The following is a 14,052-nucleotide window of genomic DNA, read 5'->3' as shown; positions in this document are numbered from 1 at the left end:
TTTAAATAGCTGAAATATATCTGGGGGAAATTGTGAATTTAGTAAGTTAAGTGTTTCAATCAGTGGTACATTAGTGAATAATGAGGTGATATCAAAACTCACCATTAGGTCTGAACTATTTAAGGTGTGGTTTTCTAGAATACTTTTTAGGTGGGTAGAATTTTTAACAAAAGAGGGACAATTGTTTGTGTAAGTGGTTAGTAATTTTGCTAAATGTTTAGCTAGTTTATATGTAGGACTGTTTATACTATCTACAATAGGACGCAAAGGTGTACCTTGTTTGTGTAGTTTAGGAGTACCATATATTCTGGGTGCTTTAACGTGCATGGGTTTGAGTTTTTTGACAATTTCTTTAGGCCAGGAAGTGATTTTGTTCAATAACTTGTACACCTTATTCTTTTGTGAGTTGGTGGGATCTCGATCTATGACTTGATTACAAAAGAATAAGGTGTGCAAGTTACTGAACAAAATCACTTCCTGGCCTAAAGAAATTGTCTTAACCATCTGTGTTCTTATTATACCGTGAAACCTATTACAACATGTCTGATGAACACATAAGCCTATCCACGCATATTTCTTATGAATGCTTGGATAATCTTTTCTGGAACACTCAGCAGAGAGACTCCTCTGTAATTCTTACACCCAGTTTTATTTCCCTTTTTATAGATGGTACTAACTATAACAGCTCTACTCCGACCAACTGGAATTCAACCGTCAGAATTGTCTGAAAACAAAATTAATTTCAAAATTGGACCCAAATAAATCATGAAACAGAATTACATAAGAATTCTACAATATAATTCTAAAACTTCATATCCAGAAGTTTTAGCACATTACTGAGTAAGAGCTAAGCAGCCTGATCAGAAATTGAAATAACAGTAATGGTCAGTTCTTAACTATAAAAATGGGAGCTCTTTTTTTATGGTTAAGGTCAGAGAACTGACTGAGTGATCAGTATATCCACTCTCCAACCAACAGGCTGTGGATTTGAATTCTGTCAAGGGTATGGATGTTTGTGATTTGTCAAGAAGGTTATACTTACCACAACCAACCTTTTCCACAATTCAGCTAGGATATCATCAGGTCCTGTGGCTTTGTTGTTTGCTATTTTGTCAACTATTCTCCTTACTTCTAATTCTGTGATCTCTGGCAAAGGACGTTCTGTTGTTGACAGTTTAAGCAAAACTTCACTGGAGTAGGTCTCATTTAGCAGGTGATAGTAATGCTCCTTTTATCTCTGTCTTATGTCCTCGTTCTTGATTAATAACACCTCCTGTTCATTCTTTAGGTCTTTTGAAGTGTGATGTCTTCATTTTGCGATCCTAAAGATTTTGTTATTGTTTTTGGCCATTTCGAGTCATTCATAAAAATGAATGGCTGCAGGCAGTCATTTCCAGAATGACTGATTTAATTTTCTAGGTTACTGCAGCCAGTTTGTGAGACATAAGTAGCTATAACGTTCATGCATGGTTGCTCATTGAGTGCTAATTTAACAGTAATTATGTGATCACTTATTCAAGTAACAATGCACTCCTCAAGTTCACTGTCGATCACCACACTGACTCCATTACATTTTACTACTTTGTTGTGGTAGATGAGTTTGTATCTATTTCCATTATTCCTTGATTTAGATCCCTTCCATTTCATCTCTTGAATACAACAGATGTTGGTGTGTCTTTGATTTAAAACTTCACCTAATTCAGTAATGCATCTATCATGCTCACATTCCAAGTTGCTATCCACATTTTTATTCTCTGCTGGTGCGCATAGTATTTTTCTTGTGTGTGCCAAAAAAGTTTTTTTTGAATAAAGTGTGAATAAAACGAACAGGAAATGAAAAACAAATGAAATCCGCTTTACAGTATAATGTTACCTACGGATTAGTCTTGCTTATACAAATTTTTTCAAGTTATATAAATTTTCAAAATAATATAAAATAGTAATATAAAGTTAAGAGATTTATTCAAACATTCTTTACATTAATTTTGCTAAAAGGGACTCGTCTGGCTTTCATTTTAGCGAAATCTGTCGCAGTACATCAATGCTGATAGACTGAGCAATATTATTTTCTATTGAAATTAGTGCCAAACCATTTAGTTTTTCTTGACTCTCGTCTAGTCTTTCTTGGCTGTTTTTTTATCTGGTATCCGAATTTTTATCGGATCAGATGCATGTGGTCCAGCCCTTACACAGAACTCAACAATTAATCATAAATTGATTTATGATACATCAAAAAATAAAGAACTATTTTAGGTATATTTTTGTAAATTTTAATCAAAAATTACAGTGATATAATCGGGTCCAGGATACAATTTCAGAATTTATTTGTTCATTTCCAGGAAGATCTGAAGGGGCCCAAATGGAAGATGACATACATTCATAATTATATGTACCATTCTGTGCCATTCGTTGTTCGTTTAAACTCTTATCTCGTATTTTTTGACATCTTTTAGGCGCCTTTTCTTCTGCGGCACCTGTGTATATTGCCCACTTCGCACACACCACCAGCCGGGCCTGATTAACTGCTCTATTGCTTTGGGAATATGCCCTAGTATTTCTTGTATCTCCATCATTTCCATCATTTGAGAGAAGGGGTTGCTCTAGCATTTTTATTGTTTCATTTCATAGTACTTTAATGAGTTTAGTTTTACAGCCAGCTGCCATCTGACACTAAGACAATAATCTCTGCTCATTGAGGATTAGGAATGCCACTCACTGTTGACTTGTGGGTTCTTCAAGTGATATCTTCTATGTGTCATTCTGCCTAATACTACTGTCCTTTGCTGATCCTGACCTAAGAATATGTCCTAGTGACTTGGCAGAGTTGTGTGTGACCAAAAAAAGTGAAATAGAAAAGATTCACCCCTAGCCCTCAAATATTCTAATAACACTGGAAGCAAGAAGAACAGAAGGTCCCCTTGGGTTTGCCACTCCCTTACTACTACTTTATATATATATATAAAGGATGCATGAGAGAAAATTGAAGCTGTTAAAATAATATCATTTATGTTTAATAGTACATTATGGTCCCACCAAAAGTTATGAAACATATGAACAAAATGTCTTTATCAACATACATGAATATTCAACATGCTGTCGTACTTTTGGCACTAACAACTATAAGGTGCCTATTATATTTGACAAGAAATTATATTTTCATCAAAAAAGAAAAATGAATTAATAAAAAAAAAATCTAAAACGAGAAAAGTAAACGTGGAGAAGGTTGTGAATAGTCAAATTACGAGGGGGCAGGGGGGACTGAAAAGATAAACACCCAGGACAAAAATTATATCAAAGCAACTGATATAACCACAAGAAAGAACATATCTTAAAACCCTTTAACCCTGCCCCCATGTTTCATCAAACTGTAATAATTTGGTCTTCTTATATATCCTAAAAGAAAAAGAAATGTCACAGGTTTGAAGAAATTTGAAGACACATAGGTGCAGACCATCATAAAGTTTTTCATGCTGCAAGAAAAGTCCACAACTGAGATTCACCAAACTTTGTGAGAGCCTTTACGGGACTTTGCCCCAGCATATCCAATAGTTACCAGATGGGTGATCAAGTTTAAAACTGACATCATCAGACAACAGATGACTCCAGGACAGGAATACCTTCCACAGCAATCACACCTGAAAACATCAATGCAATGCATGCCATGATCCTTGGGGGTAAGACGAATACCAGCCAAAAACATTGCAAAGACTCTGGGGATATCCAGGGAACAAGTTGGGGGTCATTAACCACCAACATCTGGATATGCAGCAGCTTTCAGCAAAGTGGGTCCCCAAATGTTTGAATACTGACCAAAAGAGAGAACATGTGCTGTCATCTCAAGGGATTTTGGGTCGTTTTGAGAAATCAGGTGCGAATTTTTTTTGGCTCATATTATGATCATTGGTGAAACATGGCTTCACTATGCCTAGAAATCAAACAACAATCAATGGAGTAGAGATACAAAGGTTCTCCATGACTAAAGAAGTTTCAAACCAGAAAGTCAGAAGGGAAGGTTCTTGCCATTGTCTTTTGGGATATGTATGGTATAATCCTTACCAAGTACCTCAAAAAAAAAAAAAAAAAAAAAAAAAAAAAAAAAAAAAAAAAGGTGAAACTGTTACAGCAGCAGTTACATCAGCTGTTAAATCTGTTAAAACTGTTACATCAGCTCGGAAGGAATTGAAGGAGGTACTGAAGGAAAAACCCATGGGAAACTGAACAGAGGCATGTTGCTTTTGCAGGATAATATAAGTAGTGTAAGCAAGACCGGCACACATTCAGCCAACTTAGTTTTCCAGCAAAATCCTGACTTTAGAACTTGAAGCAATTTTTCAGTTTTTATTGGCCACCATCCATACTGGCTTGTTGTAATTTATATGTATGCTTATATGAATAATTTTTTGTGTGAACATGTTGCTCTCCTGCTTAATTTAATTTTGTAATCTAATAGATAATGATAATAATAATAACAGGTCTCTAACTCTGATGTAGTAAGGTTTTTTTTTTTTTTTTTTTTTTTTTTTTTTACAAGAGGTAGGCCAATAGTTTTAAAGGTTGTTCAGTAACTTTAGCATACCATATAGATTGTAGTGCAGCTTGTTTCTTTGTATACATGTGTATACTCCAAATGATGACCTTAATGTCAAGGTCAAAACGTTGAGTATTTATTTTGGTTTATATTAAACTAAAGTATTACTCTAACGTATTACTCTAATTTATAGAAACAACTAACGTGGTAGTTGTTTCTATAAATTTTCATGATGTATTCTGATCACCTTGTAAGCATGAAGGAAATGTGTAAGTTACATGGTTCTACTTCAATTCCTTCATGGTGATTATCACAACTTTTCAGCACACCCTTGTATGACTCTTTAGGCTCAGAAGAGTACATGGTCTATGAGATACTACTATTTCATACTGATAACAGGAAAGAGAGGAATACAATTAAAGAAAAAATAATAAATTTCACTGATACAAAGTTCTCTCACCATGATTACCATCTACATGAAAAGAAAATGATCAACTTCCAAATCAAAAACAGTAGCCATAAAACTGAAATATGACAAGAAACTACAAATTACAAATGTAAGCCTTAAAAAACCACAAATGTGCAAGAACAGAAGAGAAAACAAGAAAATGCTCCTTCACAAATTGAAGACAAGACCTCATCAGATTTAGCCAAAATCTAGGGTTTAAAGACTTCCTAGTTATAATTTACTAATCAAATCATTTCCTTATGCATTACCTCATTAAACGTATAAGGATTCAATAATCCAGTTAAAGAAGAAGCCATATGGAAACATATGCTATGCCATATCAGGTATAATATTTGGTTGTTGTTTCTTCAAGAGACATACTTCTGCAGATAAAGTTATAAAAGTCTTAACAGACAGACAAACACCTCACTCATCTTAATGGAGCTTTGGAAGGTCTAACAAGGCTGGAATAGGAATTTTTCCTCCTCCCCTTCCTAAGATCATTCACCCTTCTATGACAAAGTGTCATAGAAGGGTGAATCTTGGCAATAACTAAGAATATTGTGGATGTGTAATAAGGTTTATAAATATTTATGCTCCATCCAATGGAACTGTAAAAACTCGATTGTAGCTTAAATATTCCAAAGCACATTACATTGATTTTTTACTTAGGTCAAGTCCCATGAGAATGTTGTAAAAATAACTTGTTTGTCTCTGTAAATTTTGTACTTCATATTTTTTGTAAATAACCCTTTGGAAGTTAACTGTATATACTCCTTTAATAAGAATATTTCAGTGTTAAAAAACAAGGCAATGTTTTGCCGCTGGAGCTGTAAGAAATGGATCTACATGGCGGCATAAGAAAGATTGTTTATGAAATTTTGTATGTATGTGAAAGGCTTACAAGCTCTGCACGTAAACACCTCCGAAGTCAGTCAGAAAGGTTCAAACAACTTTCTGATGGCTGGCAACTTACAATCAAAAGAAAGCGGAGGAGAACAGAAAGCAGGCTGAACTTGAAACTTAAGATGAAAGAATCATGCCGAATTCTTCGGGGATTACAAACTTCGTGCGAGGTCTCTGAGGAGGCATAATAAAAAGGGACAGAGCCAAGCATATAGAGCTTCCCAGATCCAGAAGTCGCTAGAGAGAGAGTAGGCTGCCTCGTGCCAGTCGCCACCAGAGATGAAGTTTCGAGTTGCCAGAAGGCTTCCAGTCATCCAGGCATTTCGGCAATCCCAAGCCAGAGGAGAAAAGCTGATGTAAATTCCCGAAGCAGAGAGTTGGCGGCAGTTTCAGTTTTTGGAAGAACTTCCAGTCGCCTAGAAGAAAGGGATCCCAGTTGAGAGTCCATAAGAGAGTCAGTTGGTGGCAATTACAGTCATTGAAGGCGGCTGTTCGAGCTATTGGAGACAGCAGTTGTCCAGGCATTTTCGGCAAGCCAAAGCAGAGGAGAAAAGGCGATGTAAATTACCCGAAGCAACTTCGCTCAGAAGATTTTCTTTTTCGCCATGGGAGAACAACTTTTTGCCAGTCGCAGTCCACAGCCCACTATTTTCCCGTTGAGATATATTACTGAAGCCAGACATTCCTGAGGAAGCTCAAGATCTGAGAATGAAAGAAATGCCATAAGCCTGTAGTGAAAGACTTTTGACTGAATGTGCGATGCAGAGTCTTTTGTAAGTTAAAGCCTTTTGTATATTCCCTCTAATAGTAGGTTGTAGACGGACTTTTAAGAGATAGTTTTATAGTAGTAAGAATTGTCATTAAGAGAATCGATCGGCATATTGGAAGTTGATATAAAATTTGTAAAGATAACTTAACAAAGAGTTAGCTAACCTCTTTGCAAGTAAACTAGAAGTTTAATGAGTTGAATTTGTAAGCAGAGAGTAAATAAGACCGTGAGTTAAAGAAGTTAATTAGTGTTAAAGTAAATACGATATAATTTAAGCTAAAGATTTTATAAATGGATAGAGAAAGCAATCTCCCTAATGTTTAAATTCATGTATATTTCATAGTAATGTAAATAAATTGTTTTGTTCTTTTTGTTAAAAGAGTGCTGCCTGTTTGTTTATTTTTACAACTGCACTGTTCCTAAATAAAATCGGACTTGTGAGTGGGAAATTAAGTGATATAGCCGAAGCATAAAGTTAAGTAAAAGAATAGACCACGACTGTTTGTGTAAAGTTTTACTTAAGGAAATTGTGTTAGAGAAAGAGAGAGAGAAATCTACTGGCCGTATTATTGAGTTTTATGCTAATTAAATGATATTAGTGGTGCAGTCTAAATTAAATAAATTTTCTAGTATCTCAGGCATAAGACTCGTAGTGCGAAGGGTAGATAAACATAGTAAGTAATAATATAAGCAAGAAAGATTCAGAGAGAGAGAAAGCGCGCACAGCTAAATTAGAATAACGGCATATAAAGATATAGATAATATAGAAAGTATAGAGCAAAAGACATTACAAGTAATAAATTAATAATAGTAAGACGCAGCATACGTTTACAATAGCGCAGTAGCAACAGGATAGAAACCAGCACTTCATTACAGAACAGTTAGATGGAGATTCTTCCAAGAATTGCAGCCATACTTATATATGATGCCTGCTACATCATAGCAGCTGGAGTTTGGAACTATACTGAAAACCCCACATTAGACAAAATAGGGGATAACTTCAGAAATAGAAAAGCAGGATATGCACAATTAAAAGTATATTTGACAATGTTCAACTATCAGACATAGAGAAATCACAATTTTAATCTCCATGTTTACCCTTACATGAATCAAAGTATCAATTTGCTTGATTAAATTTAAATCTTCTCTTCTCTTATAAACAGAGTAATTCAGATCAAACATCTTGACATCAATGTATCAAATCATAATCTTATTATTATTATTCAGCCATTTTCTGTCCACTGCTGGGCAAAGGCCTCCTCCAGTTATTTCCACCTTTCTCTGTTATTCGTTATTAGTTCGTTATTATGATGGTCCATCACTACTCATCTTCTCTTCTGGATAGATGTTTGGCATATTTCCATTTTAGTCACTTATGGTGAAGAATGATATCAATATGAGTCTGGCTTCTTATCCAGGTGTTTCACTTCTTATCTTTTAATGTGATGCCTAGCATCAACCTCTCCATAATAAATTTAATTTAATCCTTTACCCAAGTGCAGGCAAACAAAGTTTGCACCTGAAGTAGTTCAGGACTGAGGCAACTCGTAGCAAAGGTGGACCAAGCTCTCATCACTGCTTGTCTCAGTATCTCCCATTATGCAAAGCACATCTCCTTGCAGACATGTATAATGCTATGCATTAAGGGAAGGGCCACTACCCAGACCGGTTTCGGCCTTTATTGAGGTAGAAGCAACGGAGAAGTCATATTTACTTATATGACTTGCCAAAAGGTGTACCACCTTATTATTAATTTACTCTGGATTCAGAGAAAGATGTTGAGAGTTTATTTTTCACTTGGTTAGACTATAATAAGTTTAGTTTAATCCTTTATCCAAGTGTGAGCAAACAAAGTTTGTGCCTGAAAGTATCTTCAGGACTGGGGCAAGGTAGTGCAACACCAGGCAACTCGTTGCAAAGGTGGAGAAAGCTCTCATCACTCCTATCTCAGTATCTCCCATAATGCAAAGCACATCTCCTTGCGGATATGTGTAATGCTATGCATTAAGGCAAGGGCCACTACCCATACCGGTTTCGACCTTTATTGAGGTCTCATCAGTGGGAGCCAGGCAACTCCTATTAGTTAGGATGACCTCTCATTGCTTCTGCCTCTGTATCTCCATGACTGGGCCTGGTTCCCATTGACGAGACCTCAATAAAGGTCGAAACCAGTATGGGTAGTGGCCCTTGCCTTAATGCATAGCATTACACATATCTGCAAGGAGATGTGCTTTGCATTATGGGAGATACTGAGATAGGAGTGATGAGAGCTTTCTCCACCTTTGCAATGAGTTGCCTGGTGTTGCACTACCTTACCTCAGTCCTGAAGATACTTTCAGGCGCAAACTTTATTTGCTCACACTTGGATAAAGGATTAAACTAAACTTATTATAGTCTAACCAAGTGAAAAATAAACTCTCAACTGCAATCAAGAGGTTAATCTTCATGTTTGTTGTCAAATGCTATCTCTACTCCTTCCTTTCCCTGATCATTATTGCCTGAATATGACATCCTATACATATTATATAGTAAGATCTCATCTGTTATAGTATTCTTTGTCCCAGTACATGGTACTTTTCCAGTTCTTCAGCAAGTTCAATTTTTCTCTCATTGATACTCTTCTATGTTGATGGTTACTATCTTCAATTCTTCTGATGGCAGGTTTATTCTTCTTCTTTTATATGTTGAGTTGGAGTTTGTTCCAGTAGCTGACTTTTCAACTATTCACCCTTGTTCCCTGATGAAAACAGCAAGGATCTTGTTTAACCAGACAGTGCATACCTACTAGTGGGACACATGACATGAAGGCAAGGATTAGTCATTAGGGTCAGAATCCTGAGAATGGTCCTCCACATTCCTTAAAGGCAATATGGAAATCTCCTCCCAGTTACCTGGCTTTGACCCTTAAGCAACCTTGGGATGCAACTCTTTTGTGAAAATTCAGCAATGCATCTATTCCGTGGAAGTTGTGACATACCATGAATGTAATCTATCCAACATACAGCCTATTTGGTTGCGTCTTGGTTTGATGTAACCTATAGGCTTATATTTCTTCAGTGCACTGCAAAGTGTGGACCTAAAAATGATTGGTTACTGCACAACAGCTAGAAAAAAAAAAAAAGACATTTTTCCAAATGACACCTGTTCACCATTTCCATCTGTAAGCTATCAATCATTCAGTATACCTGTCATTTAACACAAGAAATGACTTGCTGGGAAATAATCTCTAATATTCTTTCAAGGACACAAAATATGCATACTGCAAGGTCACGCTATTTTCCTGCAAATTAGATGATATATCTCATAACTTTTGGCAGAATAGTAAATAAAACCTAAAAAAGTTTTTAAAAATTTTCATGTGATTTAAAAATTTTATAAATAAAGAAAAAGGTTTTCCCTTCTTTTCAACTCTTAAGAAATATTAACAAAAAGATTTTTTTTTTACCTCTGTGTATCGTTCATGAAGTTTAGCATATTCTTTTTTCATTTCTGATTCTTTTTCTTCAAGTCTTACTCCTGTTCAAAATGAGTTTAAGATAATGCAATCAGGCAATTACATTTTTAACAGTATTATCATTAAATATATGTTTAATGTCTATGATATTAAATACAAGATATTTAAAATATAACTATTTAAGATTTAGAAAAACTTAAATAGTTATATTTATATTTAGCATTGGTTATTATTCATGGTATTTTTTGATAATCTTAACTCAACAACACCTCATCAGAATAAAATAAACTTGATTAATTAATAAATTCACAGTTTGTTTTGTTCTAATAAGATACTAACAGGGAGTTAATACTCCCTGTCAGCCTATTTAAAAAACTCCCTGCTAGCTAGGCATCACTACTGATTGTAGTGTTTTCTCCTAGCTACAGGAGAAATGCCATTTCTCATCTGCACGTTACTCACAGGGATAGATTTAATATGAGCATCACAAGTGAAGAATACATACTATAATTTCTCCTATCTAATATCCACTGTGTACAACAGAATATTCTACAAATATGAAGTGAGATCAAAAAATTTCCACATTGTACGTTTTTACTTCTAAGGTAACTCGACGTGTACCTATTGTTCCATGCTTTCACCTTCAGATGGTTCCCGGCATTCGTGCCACTTAATAAATAAATAAACCATAACATGTGTAACATTGTCTGCATTTCTTTTTTAATATGTAATCTTGTTTATGTTGTTAAATATCTTCTCTTCAATGGTAATCTGAGATTTTCAGGAAAAAAAAATTACTGCAACAACAGTACAGTGTTACTGCAGTTGCCATTTGTGACTGTTTAGTGTAAAAATTAATACATTAATTCAATCACAGGCGTGTGCAGTTTTATATAATGAAAATTATCATTTATTAATCATTAAAATAAGAAATATAAATAAAAGATGTGATTAAAACAAAGAAAGAATGTAATGATTATGGATGAATGAATATTTACAATGATGAAAAACATATGTAACTAGAAAGAAGAGGTAAAGAGAGGAGAAACAAAACTAGTAAAAATAAAACAATACAGTTTTATTCTTACAATAAAACCACTCTGCATAATACGGTTTGATAACACAGCAATTAAAAATATTAACACAACCTCCAGTTAAGTGAATACTAAAATAAATATTTGAGATTGATCATTATGTCTATTAAACTTTATACTGCAAAAAATCACTATAGACCTGATGTGAATACTAGATCAGATAAAGTCTTATAGTCACAACATTGGCAAATAACAAGTGGGCTATATGAATCAACTGGTGTATCTAAATCAGAACTGAAGTTCTTAAAGTCTTGTTCAATATTTAAAAAAAAAATGCTTGCAATAATAATTATTTATACAGGTACTCCATGAAGACAAAAGACCAGTGGTGTGTTGGGACCGGCTTGCACCAGCTCGTGCGAGCCGGTTGTTAAAATTTTTCAAATTTAGCGAGCTGGTTGTTAATGTTTATAAGTCGGGCGAGCCAGTTATTAAAATTCTTTATGAAAGGATAGATGATGAATGGTGGTATATACTTTTTCTCGTAAATATTTTGAAATCGTATAATAAACACTTACATATATTATTATCAAAAATAAATGCATAAAGGAGAATTCACAAAACACAAACTCAATTTACGAACGGGAATTTGGAAATGATTTTATTTACTAAACAATGTTTGTATTCATTAAAACACAAGCATGTTATCAAAACTCCCAAACTGGGTATTTGAATAAACAATAATGCCTTATTTTTCGGTGAATTTCCAAGAACTTGCAACATTAAGTTCTTGGAAATGCAACATTGTTGCACTATCGATAAATACAAAAATTCGTCGCGACGGCTACAGTCTCTGGTCATTTGATCGACTACGAGTGGTAATATTAGTGTTACATTTGTGTTTGTTCAGGATTTCATTTGATAATAGGTAAGTTGTAGGTAATATAGGAAAATTTTCTTTAATATATGTTTTTATTTCGGTTTTTTCTTTTTTTTTTTTAATAATTAAAATAACTTTAATCAAGGTTAGAGTTTTGCGGTCGAAAAAGCAGATAGCCATTAGTTGAAAAAATTAAACAGAACGAAACTTCTTAAACATTAAAAGGACAAAATTTGAAGAAGCAGAAACAAAGATATCTGAAGATACAATAGAACTTTGTGAAGAATCAAAATTTTTCATAAAGCGAGCCGGTTGTTAAAAATTTACCAACACACCACTGCAAAAGACCCATTGCGGGAGACACACACACTATACATTAACAGAATACCTATCACATATTTCCTTAAACTTATTCAGTTGGGGCACGCACAACCATCTCTGGCCATAATAACAATAATAATAATACTCCATTCCATTCATTCATCACTTACCAAGCAAAGAACCTAATCTGCACATCCTTACTAATCACACTCTTAGACAACTTCCAAGTGTAATCCCTTGTTTCCCCCCCCCACTCCCCACATATTGAAAAATTTCTTTTGTAATCGACCTTATAGAATCCCTTTAGTAACTAATAAGTTTCTATCATATCCCCTCTCCTCTGTCTGTCAGCTAAACTCTGCAACCCACACACCTTCAATCCATCCTCATAAGGAACATTCCATAGACCTGTCACCAGCTTGGTTACACATCTCTGAATCTTCTCCACCACCTTCCCAATTCCCAAGAAATGCTGGTGACAAATCTGTACACAGTAGTCAACATGTGGCCGAATCACAGCTCATAAACAGGGATAATAACCTCCCTATCTTTACTTATCAATGTATTCTTCAGCAGCCAAGTAATTCTCTGAACTACTTTGCCAAATCCTGCAATATGTCCTCTAAATTTCAAATCTCTATCCACCATCATCCTCAGATCCCTAGCCTCATAATTTCCTATACACTATTACCATCAATACGATATGAAGCATGTAACTGTTTCATCCCAAAGTGCATTAACTTACATTTTGCAACATTAAATTCACAACTATTGTCCTTGGCTCACTCTGCAATTTATTTAATATATTTCTCATTAGCACACTTGTCACCTTTTTTGTTTATATTCCTCCCACAATGCTTTCTTTTTTTTTTTGCAGCTCATGCTGTACATTGCTACTTATCCACTTAATCCCTACTCAGTTTATCTTCCTGACCCTAGGTATGCACTCTGATACTGCCTCAGTCAAATAATCCTTGATCACTTCCCATACATTAATAACATTCATTCCATGTAGTTTCTTATGCCATGGCACTACTCCAAGTTACCTCCTAAGTAAGTCATAATCACCAGCTTTTAGTTCTACATAAACCCTTTCTTGACTGAAATCACATGTTGAGCAACCATCCAGGAAAAGACTGCATGGTCAATTGCCCCAATTGGAGATAGGGTTGCTATTGTAGTTTTATTATTATGTGACAACTCCAGGGAGTCCAAAGACTCATCGAGAGAGGGTCTGCGCCAACACATCGAACAGTTGATCCCCTTCCAACTACTAACCGCACTCAAATTTGCTTAACATTTTGCGTGAGCCATTAGTAGTAGCAGAGGCTGTACCAATCGACCAACCTTTGCTGGCAAAAAATATATCGATGAGGATGGGATAGTTATACACTCATGTTCATAGAAACTGCATCACCTTAAATAAATATAGTTTTAGTTAAATGGTCATGTTCATTGATTTATCATTAGATATTTCATTGTATTGTATCATCTATCATTCCCATGGGTTTCTGTATAATGTAATAGTTCTGCTTTTGCGTCAGAATTTTTTATGCTATAAATAGACAGCAAAAGCTAGTTTTTGCATTTTTTGTGCTGAACACTATAGCACTAATTACGTGCAGTTAATACCTTGCAGAAAAATGTGATTCAAGCTTTGAATAGAGAAAACTATTCCTCTCGTGAAATTGACTGCAGGTCACCCTTTCAGC

The 14,052-nt window shown here is 34.9% G+C and overlaps 1 protein-coding gene across 8 annotated transcripts in view; it reads right to left on the bottom strand.

Annotated features, from left to right (window-relative positions):
• The window catches only part of LOC150105717 (C-Jun-amino-terminal kinase-interacting protein 4-like), a 615,637-nt gene that overhangs the window by 548,631 nt on the left and 52,954 nt on the right, over positions 1-14,052 (bottom strand). For all 8 annotated transcript variants that reach the window (XM_090394309.1, XM_090394311.1, XM_090394312.1 and 5 more), the window contains one exon: positions 10,097-10,167. In XM_090394309.1, coding sequence (XP_090250435.1) covers positions 10,097-10,167 — 71 coding nt within the window. The remainder of the gene's footprint in view (positions 1-10,096; positions 10,168-14,052) is intronic.

The sequence above is a fragment of the Typopeltis vanoorti genome, chromosome 6, assembly GCF_054136105.1.
Source record: "Typopeltis vanoorti isolate ZY-2024b chromosome 6, IOZ_Tvanoo_1.0, whole genome shotgun sequence".
NCBI classification, from domain to species: Eukaryota; Metazoa; Arthropoda; class Arachnida; order Uropygi; family Thelyphonidae; genus Typopeltis; species Typopeltis vanoorti.
The sequence above is the reverse complement of the archived record's forward strand: the minus strand, read 5'-3'. Positions and strand labels throughout refer to the sequence as shown.